Raw genomic sequence first — 14,093 nt, 5'->3', positions numbered from 1 at the left:
TTTTAATTTTGATCATCGTGTTGTTTTTAATTTACATATTCTATAATATAGCCCAAAACTCATAACAATAATTGATTACATATGACAAATGCAAGTAAACATACAGTCCAAAGAGCTTTATTGAACAAATAAATTAATAAGTTAGTCAAGTGAGCAAATTTTCTCTCAGCAGATACAATTCTTTGTTTGTCTCAAAGATCAAATTGAGGTGTGCAATAAATCAAAAACATAAGAACTTCAGTAAGTGCCATCATCACTGTCAATATCAAACCACAGCTACATCAACAGGAATCGGAAGACTTCCATCTAGCGTTTTGCTTATTGCTTTTAAATGACTTTGACTTGGACAGTTAAAGGGCAACGAGCTGGAATGTCGAATGGCAGCAAGTCATTGATCATTGTTTTGATGGTGGACTTCTCAACAACAGAGTGACAAAGAGCACGTGCAGATTGAGTCATGCATAGATAGCATTCAGTCAGTTAGACAATCACGGTTTCTCAAATCCCTAAACTAGCGCCCCCTAGTGGCCTCAGAGGTAGTTGTGTGGAAGCCATTCTAATTCAAGGTGGCATGCTTATGAAAGAACACACATGCCTGCAGACTAGTCCATGCCTCCAACTTTGAACCCAACATATACAGGGTGTCCTGTTATTGAGCAGATGATACATAAACATACAATATTTCAGAAGATTTAAAGGCGGCAGCCTTACAAACCATTCAGATGTGTGGGGCAGGGTATAAGATTTTCTTAACCCATAAGAACCCACAGTGACACCAGTGTAACAAACACTTTGCAGAAATGTGTTCTATGTGGTCCACTTGGTCTGTGGTATATCCCACATAATTTTCCTTTAAGGAAAAATGGGTCTGGGTTCTTATGGGTTAAGGAAGAGGAAAAAAAAGAGTAAACAAAGGCACAGGTTATCTCATTTCATGTTGAGAATTGGACATCAGTTGTTTTTTGTTTTTTTCTAATACTGAGACCCTCATCACTTACAACATGCAATATTGAACTCTCACATACGTCTTTACAAAACGTGATATTACTTGTGATTTTAGCAATCTATCATAATAATGCCTCTAGTAAAGTAGGTACCTCTAATTTAGCTCAGTGTTTCTCAATGGGACAAAAGTGAAAAAGCAACTGCCATAGAGCATACAGGTGGGGAAATAAAGTACATTCACTGTTCAAAAGGTCCAGGCTTGGCTTGAATGGAAATGCAGTACCTGAGTCAATTCTCTTGACAGGACCAAATGACCAAATACTGTCTAGTTTTTCTTGTGTTAAAGCTGGCAGCATTTAAAAAGATAACGTTCATTGTAACCATGGAAACCTGAAAGGCGTTGTTGCTTTAGTGACCACTTGGTCAGGTCACCTTTGCAAATGAGATCTCAGTTGGCCATTCCTGATTCTGAAGGTTCATTGGGCTGACTTGACATTAATGCTACATTTATATCCAACAATTTGAATATTGACCTAAATCCTACAGTAATCATGAAAAACATATAAATGTATGTATATTTCATTAAGTCTAACACTGTTACAGTAATGACATTAAAATATATAACAAACTGTTGTACTAGTCGAGTACCAAAGCTGTTCAAGAAAAGGAGTCTTTTTGTATGGCTGTTTGTAATCTCCAGTTTTGCCCACAAACAGAAAGTAACAGAGCAGCAGCAGCAGCAGATTAAACAGGCCTGACGTCAGAAACAGCTTCAGAGTGGAGTGGACCATTTCCTAAGACACGTGCATTTACGAGGACATCATGCTCTACCTGAACGCCTCGAGTTTTTCATTATTCAAAACCGCATGGCTCAGGCCAGACAAGTTTCAAAGTCACTTCCAAGGTCACGAAAAAGTCATGGAGGTTATTATTGTCGACTGAACCAGCTGGTGAAGTAGACCTGAGGCTGCGTTTGAGGAGCAGAAGAACAAAATGAAATGAAAGCAGACTTTGTAAGAACATGCATGTCTGAGGTGGGCTGCAAGACACAGAGGTTTAGAAGACATCTTTAAAACACTGAAAGATGTAAAGACATTGCCAAGAATGTTTTAAAGGTATAGAGGATTAATTAAGTATTGACAAAGATTATAATAACAATTGTTTGTTTTTTGCACTAGGGCTTAATGAAATTTGTTTGTAAAAAAAAAAAAGTAACTTACACAGTCAGCCACAAGACATTCCTTTCACTGTTTTTATGTAAAATATTAATTTGCTGCCCCCGTGTGGCTGTAGAGGAGTGAGCCGCAGAGGTGGAGCGCTTTGGCAAGGTCCCACAGATCTCCTGCATCTTCATTATAATTGGGTGGTTTTGTTCAAGATATGATTACATTCATCACAGTATTAAAGTTTTGATGCCTTTCAAGTAAGTGGCAAAAATACTGAAGAAAAATAACACTGTCATGGCACTTGCAAACTCTCAGGAGTCCGTAGATTTAAGCAGCCGAGAAAGCAGTGATAAAAGACATAGACTCTCTAAACATTTACAAAAAGATACAGTCTACCTATCTACAGTTGAAGCTGGACATGGGCGTTGCGTGATGTGGAGTGGGTTGAAAGTCAGTAGTCATATGTCTCCTAGTGTGTACTTGTCTCTGGGAGAGGCATATGCAGTGAGCTTTGGCTGAGGCTCCATCTAGTGGCCTCTGATGGAAACACATCTCACCTGAAATTGATCAGGTGAACATTTAGAGCAGACCAAAAGCACCATTCACTGCTGAGTTTTGTAAATGAGGAACAGACAGTCCCCAGTTTGTGTCCTGTCTGTGTGTTCAGCTGTGACAACCTCTGTGCAGACCGCCGTCATTCCAGGTTGCCGCTCTCAGACTGGGATATGTTGAGGGTGTTGGCTGAGGGGAACAGGTCTTTTTGGTCTGTGGGGCTATGGTAGTCTGAGGTGAGGTCTGGGTCGAGCAGTGAGGACAGCGTGAAGTGGGAGGAGCCTTTCTTCAGGCACTGGGAATAGAAGTTCAGCAGAGCGTCCAGTTTGTTCTCTATGGACTGCACCTGAACCACAAAAACATAATGCAGTGCTAATCATATCCGTAAATGTACACCACACTGATTGTTATGACAGAAGCCTGTACCTGTTTCTCTACTTTCACTACACGTCCCATCATGCTTAGCTCATCCAAAGGGTCCAGCTCAGGAGGTGTCTTCTCTCCCTTTTCAGAGCGAGCTTTCTTGTCTGTTGGCACAGCCCCTCGTCCTATTATCTGATCCACCCTTTAAAAAAAACAAAAAACTTTATATTATTATTATGTACATTTGTAACAATAATACAGATCATATAGTGTGAAGTTACCGTGTTTGCAGGCTCTTGATGCGTCCAAGCATGTCCAGGTGTCCAGCTGAATATTGCTCTATCACGTCCTTTACATCGTACGGACGCAGTGTCTCCTTGAACTTCCTCTTGGCCACCAGAAACTTTAAAATCCTACACATAAACACACATAGATTGAAGCTGACCTCTGTTATCATTGTCCATATGCTGTACATATCCAAACGTACTGTAAACCTTTTGAAAAATGCAACGCAAAGACAGCTATCAAATGCGGTATAGGCCACACCAAATATAACTAGATTAATTACAGTCGGCGTGACCTTATCAGTGACAAACAGCTCCATAATGAGGCAGCCTTCACCCGCACAGTAAACCAAGCGGATACATTGTAATGATGACAACATCTTCAGAAGACATCTGCTTATCGCAACTTGCTGTTTCAGCAATTAGCACATGGTCACAGATGTAGCAACACTCCACCCTGCTTCTGCCGCCAAAAGGCCCAAGCAGTTAACTGTTACTTATTTTATTTATTTTTTAATTTATATTTATTTATTCAGAGAGAGCCCAATGAGAGCACATCGACTCTTTTTCATGGGTGCCCTGTACAAATACAGAGAAAATGCAATGGAAAAAATAAACAAAAAAAATAAGTACATAAGTCTATTTTAAGCATTAAAAGCAGGTGCAGGTGTGAGTGTAAATGTTTGTTACCGGATTATTAAAGTGCATTCCATTTTTGTGAAAAAATTGCCATTTTTTCCCATTTAATTTCTGGTGTGGCTCATCCTTAGACTTATACAGTCAAGTGATCTTGTATTAAATGTGTATGATATAAATGGTTAACAAGCAGATGAGTAGTCTCTTATAAACAAATTTCATACAGTGTTGTTCTCTTTAAACAGATACCGATGGCCACCCTACTTTTTCATTGTACAGTGATGGGTTATAAAGTCATCACCTGTTATGAAACTTCCAGGACACACTACCACATCCCAGTTGACCACTGTCTGGTCAACATATTATTAACCAGACATCACTTTAGGGGAGCCATGTGCCTTGTGTCAGCCTTTTTGAATAGGATGGGTCTTTCGATTGCCTTCTTATCTCTGGGAGCATAGACAGCTCATAGATGCTGGCTTTGCAGAAGGGGTTGGATCTCCCAAATGTAAGTGAGACATAACACGCTCCCTCAAGCCGTCATCCGGCTCCTGTGATGGATTGCACCGCGAGTGAGGTAGGGAGTGATGAGAGGGTAGACAGCCCGGGGAGGTTTTGTTCACCAGGAAATCCTATCTTTCACACCCAGATGCTTAAGTCCACTATAATACTCTGAGATGCCTTTATGAGACGAAATGGTACGAAGGAAATAAATCACATCAAAGGTCTAAAAGTGGATGACTGCAAACATTTACAAGAAACCCCAAAGTGAAATGTAAGAAGTGACATAAGTGCATACGTGGACGGGGTGGTGACATGGGGTCACTTGCTGAAAGAACCAGCGTAACCTTTGATGAGGTCAGCAGCGTTTGCATTAGAGGCAGTTGGTAACAAAGAGGTAGGTGCTCGGAGGACAGGAAGAAGAGGAGCACAAGGTGGAGGAGGGGTGGTGGTCCACAGCTGGTGCAGCCAGAGAAGCAGTCAGCGCACTCCCCCCTCATGCAGCACTGTTTCTTGATGACTCGCCGGCTATTTTTGCAGCCACTCTTTTCTTATTTTGCGGGTAGATGCAGATTTTTTTGCCAGGGTGGGTCTCAGGTGCGGGTAAAAGAAAAGGTTGGGGAAACAGGAGAGCTGGGACTTTTGATTTAGATCCTCCAAGGATTTTGTCTAAAATGCTGACTTTTTTTCAGTCGATAAAATGTTTTTCATAATCTGTGGTCAGATGTAAGTGTGCTCCCTTTAAACTTCAACAATCACTGACAAAGGTTGGCACACCTCTCTAAAAGGCATAATGTTCCCCAATTGTATGGAAGGTGAGATGCAAAAGCAAGATTGGAGGGACAGGAAGTGTCATCTGTGCCCCAAATACTCACAGAACTGAGTCTGAAAATTCTGCAACTCAGCAAAAGTACAATCCGTATAGTCTCCAATAGCACAGGTTTCATGTGCAACTTTAGAAATGACTATTATGCTGACACCTTTCCTAGATGGGCTGAGGGGGTGAGCCACTTCAGGGACAAGTCAGAGTATACACCAAATTAATTGTGCTGCTTCATGAACGAAATATGGCACAAGAGGTAGAAGCATTCAACCAATCAGGGAAATGTACTACGCTAACACTAAAAATATTACAGCTGAGAAGCCAAAACAAAATGGGACGATGATTGAGGATCAAATCTGTATAAACACCAGAAATATTCACAGTTTGACAAAGTGTACGCTTCAGCAAATATTTCTAAAACTGTAGTTTATGCAGTATTGGATTTGCACACAAAAACACAGAGGAGGGCTCATAAATATATCTGGCCTTGTGTCTTTATCCTCAAAACAAAGCACTCCAACAATCCAAATGTATCTGTGTAAAGTGAAGCCTCAGCACTAAGGCTTGGTGCAAAATCTCACTTTAACAAACATCAATCATGACGCTGTGCATGCGTATGTGTGTGCGTGTACGAGTCCACAGAGCACCTGCTGTTTACACACCTGCACTATCTATAGGAACTCCCTCCCTCCATTGTCTGCAGGACAGAGCAGCCGAGGTCACTGCAATCTGCTGAGTCAAGTGCAGCCACGAGAAGGTATCAAATATGCCTTATCACATGCATCCAGGGATCAAACAATAATACTGTGGCTCTCTTGCTAAAAGGTTTTGGCAAATGATAGTGCTCTTTGTTCATAAAGTGCGTTAAAGTCTTTTTTCTGCATGTATTCCAACTGTAGTAAATCAAAATGTCTGGAAACATAGAATCAATATGTTTTCAAAGTATTATATTAATAAACTCAAATTATGCTTAGCTGGACCTGTTTAGCATCATCACATTATTTCCTGCTTCCCTAATGTAATTATATCAATTATCCGCACATGTGAGCCTCACAAAGCACCTACAGCGCCACTGCAGCGTGAAACATGCTGCTCAGCTGGATAAAGGGCTCTGGAGACCACCACGGCCCCAATACCAGATGTTTGTAGGGAATTGTAGTTTTTTTGCCTTCATCAGTGAAAACCTCTCTGTAGGTCAAGGTGTATAATATGTACTACTATGCTATGAAATTTGAACATGTGCATAAATATGTTAGCCACCCCCGGGAATATAAAGTATTTAACAATATGTGGATTCATGGCATTATGATTAATAGTATATGGTGTCTATTTTTTATTATATGAAGGAAAGACATCAAGATATGTGAGTGTGTGTGTATAACTAAATAAATAAATATATACATACATAAATAAATACAGAGAGAGAGAGAGAGAGAGAGAGAGAGAGAGAGAAAGAGAGAGAGAGTATTGTTTCCATTTGAATAAAACGGTATTATTATGTGGGTAAACACGATAATCATTTTCCATAAACTTACTACTTTTTCATAAACCTACTACTCAAAGGTTTATGGAAAAAAGTGGATGTGGTTTGTGGAGTTAAATAGCCCTTACTGATGAAACACTAACTGCAGCTCCATAAGCTCCTCTGTACATTAATTTGAGTAGTACGATGGGATTCTGAAAGTTATAGAATAGTATATTACATCACAATAACCTGCCTGTCTCAGCACATATAAGATCTGTTATATAAATACTGGTAACACTATGCAGATGGTTTAATGTTTCAGTTTTCCAACAACACAGGCTGATGCTGTACAATCATACTGTGATCCATATGAGGTGTGTACTCCATTCTACAAAGAGGAGGTCTGAATGCTCTGTGGCCCTCCCACAAAGTCACAGAAAACTCACCATGGAACAGCCAGGCTCAGTTCCAGTCAGTGGCAAATACAGTGCATGGGAGTCAGTGGTGTGAATTCTGTTAAAGAATGAAGATGGCAGGACAAGTCCAGGTAAACTTAACCACTTTGGCCCTGTTCTATCATTGCCCATCGGCCGCAGCTGGAGCTCACATCTGTTTGTATGAGAGAGTTGCAGGTGGACTAAGCGCAAACACAAGCTGCTGCTGCAACCATAGATGTACTTTACATTAAAACATGAGCACACCAGAGACTGTGAAGAATGTAGGCTGTGCATGATAGTGACATGATCTATGAGGAGAAACAAACTAAGCTAAAAGCTGGAAAATCCTGCCTTATCTTTTGTTGAAAAACACTATGGAAAACAAGCATACAGTTTTTTTAAACCCATCATTACAGGAATGTAATTCAAACTGGACCTCACCTGACAGCTCGTATGAGAGTCTTCACTGCAGGGATGACCTCATCCATGGCCACATCACAATACGACTTGTCCTCTACATTGTCCTCACCAACCCCCTCCACTGCCACATAAAGAGGACACAGTTATCAGACACTACAAACACAGATGAGATATCTGACAGTACCATCAGCAGGTGGGCGTGGCTTGAGTCGAAGTGAAGTGCGAAATCGTGTGCGGTCATTAAAGCTCCAGCTTTTCTGGACCTTCCCTGGGCTGGTGGCCTCTGGGACGTTCTCCTGACTCGGTGAGTGCCGCACCCCGGAGCTCGGAGGCAGTGGGGACGCTTTATTCCGGAGAGCCTGAGATGATCGCGAATTGTTCATCCTGATACGATCCCGGAAACCCATTTTCCCACTAATGAGAACAACATAATAGTCAAACAACAGGTGTTATTTTAACAGTTGTCAAGCATAATTTATTTTACGAGTGTACAGTCACTCAGATCACAATGAAATAAGATGTGTTAACTTTTGAAAACAGGAAAGCAGAAGATGGAAGGACTGATACAATCATTTGTAAGTAAAAGTAAAGTTCGAGGACAACAAACAAGAAAGGGACAATAACAACAGACAACTGTTTTGGGAGTAAGCTTAACCACAGGGTCCCTCAGTTTTAATCTAATGTATCTATATCACTGTCACTGATTCAGCACAGTCAAATGAAACCTGATTCAAGAGGAGCAGCAGTGCTGGCAAGGCAGAATATGTCCCATCAAACATCATAAAGAAACACTTTTTCTTCTCATTTATTTAACTAAATATGTCACAACATCCAACAGAATCCTAATGCTGCAGCTCACACTCCTGAGACCGCTCCCTCTCTGGAGCCACTCACATGTAACACTCACAAATCCATAGGCAATGCAAATGTCATGCACCACAGAGCACTTCTAACCCAGGCTGTATACTCCACATGTTTACGATGATATACTCGTTGTGCGTGTGTTGTAGCAAGCCATTTAAATTAAAATTTAAACAGTTCAGTTTTAAGAAAAAAGGTGCATTTCACATAGGCGAGCTGAAATGCTTTAGGTACAGGCTGGAGGAAGTCAGAATGAAAGAAGTGCATGCAGCACATTCACAATTGTTCTGTCACAGCATGGACAGGACTTCATGCACTTAAAGTCCCATGTTATTTAAAAAAAAATACAAAATGAAATTAATTAATACAAAAATAATAAGTTTGTAAAAACAAGCAAGCCAATTCCATTTCATGTCAGCTTTTGTTCATATACAGTCTTTATAAACCATCTCAGATTTGTGTTGTTAACACATGGTTTATTTTGACTAAAATAAATGGCGGGTTCAGGATCACTCTAAACTATTAGCATTTAGAGATCCAATAAGAAGACCATGTCCTGATGATAACATGTCAAATGAGCAGTTGTGGACCAGAGTTTAGCATCTACTATACCAAGTATTTCACATGAAAGTACTTGTAATAAATGTGTAATAATGTTATAAAAGTTTCATTGAGTTACGGGTTCAAATATGGTCATACAGAGAGCTGCTCTCTGGTCCACTCAGTGTTGTTTGATTCAGGCAGGGAAAGGAAAATGCATGTTACAAGGGCAGATATCAGTTTGAGCGTGCCCCGTGCACAGGCTGGTTGCCGTGGATACCTCTGCTTGCGGCCAGCGTGTATCCGGAAGAGACCTCGCTTTTTAGAAAGAAGTTGACTGGGGAGACACACAAGGCAGAGGGAGAAAGGGTGAGGGGGAAACTATGGGGAGGTGGGGAGGATGAGTCCTGGGACACTGAGTGAAAGGTGATCCTGTTACAACAAGGATGAACACAGTACTGAGGTACAGGGAGGGGGCATCTCTATAGTCCAAATAGCCCTGGTCTTTGTACATCACAGAAACAACAGAAAGCTGCTGCTTTGGATTATGGAGACAGTTTGGAGTGAGGACTGGTCATGCAAAGGTGATCGCTCCATCTGAGTATATTCATCAAGAGAAGCCTGTTTCAAAGCTGTACATTTTGAATAAACAACTTCCATGGATTCCATGCATACATATGTTTCACTGTTGACTTTCAGCAAATTACAATAATACATCCTAACTGTAAAAACAAGCAACATCTTATGACGGGAAGCACAAACCTGCATGGATCATCGGCCTTCCTGAGAACACATGGAAGGTGAAGGATGGATGGCGTGGTGTAATGACAGCAAAGGCAAAGACAGAAGAGGACATTATAAAGACAGGATGGTGAGTGGCTAAAGCAGGTAAAGATGAAGTGAGTGGGAGGGCAGAAACACACGGCCCAGTCAGTTAGACACATCCACATAGACAGAACCAGGTGAACTCTGCTGTTTAGAGCTCTCTTCACAAACACGTGTGATGAATGTCAGAGGCAGCAGGTCATACCTGTCCCCCGACAGGTAAGGGGAGCTGTAGGGCCGCAGCCCAGACAGGAGCGTGTGGTAGGAGTTGTGAAGAACCTTCTTGTTGTTACGTTGTCGCTGAAGATGACTGAACAGTAGCGTCAGTTCTCTGACACCAACATGCACAAATAAATCAGAACAAAACAACACATGATCATAAAGAAAAAAAATTATGAAAAAAGAAAAAAGCCACAGAAATGGTCCATATGCTCAGAAGAAGAAGAACACAAGATGGGAACCTAATCCAAGTGACTCTTTTGGTTCTCATGTTACTCTCCTTTTGAGAAAAGAAAATTAGTGAAATGAATAAAGTATCTGCAATATGTATGGGACAAATATAACAAAAAGAACAAAAATGTATTGAATTTGGCAGAGGAAGCCGGATCTACTCTACGCCAACTTACAGTTAAAGCGCCACCAAACCTTCCTAAAACAAAAGCTTACAGTGTGTTTGGTAATTAACTTGAGTCCAGCCACTTATACATCAGAGAAATATTATACCTACCTGAATGAGGGTAGCATGCTGTCATAGAAGTACCATGTAGCTGTTAGATATGAGTGCTTGGCATCTGTGGAGTAGAGTCGCCATGCCGCCTAAAGCAGAAAGTACAATGATGTGGACTTTTCATAATGACAGTGTATGGCACTACTCTAGTGGCAAGCTACCTGTATAAGGTTTGCAGCGGGCATCCTCCTTTTCTCAAAGTGCTTCTGACGGTGCTGCTCTTGGACTTTCAGAGCAAATCCTGACCCTAGAATCCCCTGAAGGTCAAAGGTCATGAGTTTAAAAGTGACGAAAAACAATGTATTCTTAAATATCTTTAGGATGAAGAGAGCATTACAGCGGGAAGGGCGAAGAAGGAGACCCCGAGAAGAGCAAAGCCCGCTGCCAGGAGGCGTCCCTGCCACGTCCTTGGGGTCTTGTCACCATAGCCAATAGTGGTCAGCGTAATCTACAAACACGCATTCAGCGCATGATAATTACTGTATAATAATAATTTTGACTGTTGTTGATCTAACAGTTTAAAGGGAAATGTAGGGTAATATTGAGCCTGCCAAGTGAAAGCTACAGTACTCACAGTCCCCCACCAGAGGGAGTCTGCATAGGTGTTGAAGTCTGAGTTATTGTCTTTCTCTGCCAAGTAGACCAGGAACGAGGCAAAGATCAGGACCAGGAATCCTATGTACCAGGCCGTTATTAACTCCTGAGAGGAGGGAAACACAATACAAGGGAGCCATCAATCACAGGTGTCAACAGCGGCAGCATCTTTGCCATCATAATCCCTGCTTTGGTTACCACTTTGCTATCATCATTACTGGCTAAAGTCTCCTTATCATCACTTTTAACTTGCACTTTGCCTTGGCAGCAGACTTAGATGGGCCTCTATTCATCATCATTGTCTCTGTCCAAGTATGTTCTCAAAGCGACGGGTGTCAACTGTTGAGGTCAGCATATCAGGAAAACTAATGAAGCTATGAGCTGCAAATCATATCAATTACCAGTGAAGTAATCAGTATATTACGCCAACAGTAGGCACATAAGGCAGGCCAATTACAATACAGCATAACCGTAGCTCCATGTTTGAGGCACATTTCAAACAGCTAACTCTTGTGGCAGAGTTTATGAAAGTTGGGGGCCGCACATGACAGTTTGTTCCCACCTTGCTGTGAGCATACACCACTGAGCCCAGTAGTTTCCAGGTGCCTCCTCGCCTGTCCATACGAACCATACGTAAGATCTGCAGGAAACGCATACTTCGCAGTGCTGAGGTGGCAAAGATGTTACCCTGTGTCCCAGCTGCTATTACTGCCAATGACGCCACAAATACAATGAAATCTGGAAAAGAAGGAAGTTGATAGTTGATCGAAAAATTGTAATGTAATGTTATTTATTATAATATTATTCATGTATTTTGTTACAATGAAGGTGTACTGAATGTCCTAGTTAGTTCTTCTGTTTCAACGATGTTACATAGTTAAAATGAGCTAAGATCACATGTAAACTAAGGTCACAGTAAACAGAATAGCAAGATTCAGGTTTAACCAATCAGCTTCTTTCTTTCCACAGCATAAAACCTCTTTGTAACATCTTAGAGTTGGGCAGTGCAGGCAAGAACTTCATTCATTCACTGTTGCCTTTGATCAAAGTGTAATTCAACTTTTCACTGGATGGCTGGTTGATTTTTAACCTGCTAAAACTAAAATAGACCTAACAATAGTAGAAAGCACGCACTTATGTGAAGACATTACATGCCTCAGTGAACTGACCTATGACACAGAAGGGCTTCCTGGCGAATCTCAGGCGGCCCTGCCATCCTCTGTATCTGCAGCAGCAGCCGGCCGCCCAGATCCTGATAAAGTACTCCAGACCGAATACCACAATCATCACAAACTCCTGCAACACACCCACACAAAAGAATAATGTCAGATTGACTTATAGAAAAGAAAAATGTGTTGTGAGACAAATTACATTTCTTGCGAGTTATTTTGCCCCATAGAGTACAAGTGTAAAAGCAGCACTTAGTGACAAAATCAGACCGCCGTGCACTGTCTGCATTGAATTATTAAGCATTATATCATTGCAAAACCCAGAAGAAAGAAAAAGAAAGTACCCACTGCCTCTTTCACTGTTTAAAAAGCATGTACCCCAGCTTTAATATGTGTATTATAGCCTGTTTAGTTTTTTGCTGAAATGCCTTTGGTCTATAGGCTTCAGTGGGTTATACAGTAAATGACAAAAAAGGGGTGAAGAGTGGAGATAGATATTTAGCACAGTGTCTGCAAAAGATCTCAAAGTGAGCCAGAGAGCCTGCTACGAGTGTCCTTGGTCACAGTAAAAGCATGTTTCAAATAAAATTAAACAATCAGAGTGCATTCACTTACAATGTTCTACGCAGTTCTTCAAATTGAGCACCTGCGTATGTTAAATAAGCTACTTTAAATAATAATACATTTTTTATCAAATATAAATGATTGAATCAATGACAGTCTTCACTTCATCTCACTGTTCAGACAAACAAGCCATTATGGGAGGCTTAAGTTTAAGTAACATCCACTAGCAACTGATCATACGCTAATGGTTGAGGATTGATTGAAAGCTCAACGAGTTACGTTTTTAGATGAATGAGATGTCCAGGTTAAAATGGAGCATCCAGAGTCCATTACCTTTCCCTAAAGCAGCTGGAGCACACAGGAAGAAGGGGAGGGCAGTATTATGGGATGGCTTTTAGGATTAGAGGACCTTGTCTGTGATTTCTTGCACTGTCAACAACACCTGAATCCATCAACCTGCTTACATTGCTGTCTCCAACCTCCAACAAAATAACCCACGCATATCATTAAATGTATCTAAAAGGCCTTGTTTATGAGGAATAATTGGATGATGAGGAGGAGGTCTTACGAGGATGAAGAGACCCTGGTTGGCCATTTTCTGATGGTCTGGGATGGTGGAGAAGACAGACAGCACCAGGCAGCTGAACACCAGCAAGAAACTGTAAAGAAAAAACATCACAGGTCAATAAGCACATCAGAATAAATGAAACTGTTAATCAGTTACATTTAGCTCAGAACAAAAGGATTTAGAGAAATATTTTATTATGCTTCGTGCACACTTTGAGTGATTAGCTAACAGAGGCACAGTTCCAAAAAAACACAGAAAGAATTGTTGATCCGTAACACTACACAAGCAAAGAAACATAATACAATTCATTCAACTAAATCTAATCTCAAGTAAATCTATCGTTTTGCTCATGGAGGAAAGAAAACGTGATAGGTTGTTTTGAAGACAGTGCAAGAATTAATATGAACAACTGGTCTCACTAAATGGGATGAAAAGTACATGATAATTAAACGTGTAATTACTGATGAATGCCCAGATACTAAATTGATGCTAAAACTAGTATTGAAACTACACATCCTGAGTAGTTTTGGATTGGTTTTGAGCAATATCATTGGTCTGAGAGCACACTGTAATACTAAAGAAAATTCTGTTATCTTGTGTTTATATAAGAATGCTTTAATTCTCAATGAGCTATCGAAAAACACTTTCCTCAG

At 40.8% G+C, this 14,093-nt stretch overlaps 1 protein-coding gene across 1 annotated transcript in view; it reads right to left on the bottom strand.

Moving 5' to 3' along the window:
- Window positions 1–2,338: 2,338 nt before the first annotated feature.
- LOC117378731 (potassium voltage-gated channel subfamily KQT member 4) overlaps window positions 2,339–14,093 on the bottom strand; it is a 28,044-nt gene continuing 16,289 nt past the window's right edge. Inside the window, exons 2-14 of the mRNA XM_033975392.2 lie at window positions 13,441–13,531; window positions 12,309–12,435; window positions 11,702–11,877; window positions 11,120–11,245; window positions 10,883–10,993; window positions 10,707–10,802; window positions 10,546–10,634; window positions 10,024–10,149; window positions 7,777–8,006; window positions 7,614–7,713; window positions 3,308–3,439; window positions 3,090–3,228; window positions 2,339–3,009 (exon numbers count right to left, since the gene is read on the bottom strand). Coding sequence (XP_033831283.1) covers window positions 2,806–3,009; window positions 3,090–3,228; window positions 3,308–3,439; window positions 7,614–7,713; window positions 7,777–8,006; window positions 10,024–10,149; window positions 10,546–10,634; window positions 10,707–10,802; window positions 10,883–10,993; window positions 11,120–11,245; window positions 11,702–11,877; window positions 12,309–12,435; window positions 13,441–13,531 — 1,747 coding nt within the window. The 3' untranslated portion in view covers window positions 2,339–2,805. The remainder of the gene's footprint in view (window positions 3,010–3,089; window positions 3,229–3,307; window positions 3,440–7,613; window positions 7,714–7,776; window positions 8,007–10,023; window positions 10,150–10,545; window positions 10,635–10,706; window positions 10,803–10,882; window positions 10,994–11,119; window positions 11,246–11,701; window positions 11,878–12,308; window positions 12,436–13,440; window positions 13,532–14,093) is intronic.

Source organism: Periophthalmus magnuspinnatus, chromosome 11 (assembly GCF_009829125.3).
Source record: "Periophthalmus magnuspinnatus isolate fPerMag1 chromosome 11, fPerMag1.2.pri, whole genome shotgun sequence".
NCBI classification, from domain to species: Eukaryota; Metazoa; Chordata; class Actinopteri; order Gobiiformes; family Gobiidae; genus Periophthalmus; species Periophthalmus magnuspinnatus.
Note: the sequence above shows the minus strand (reverse complement) of the source record. Positions and strands in the feature narration are given on the sequence as shown.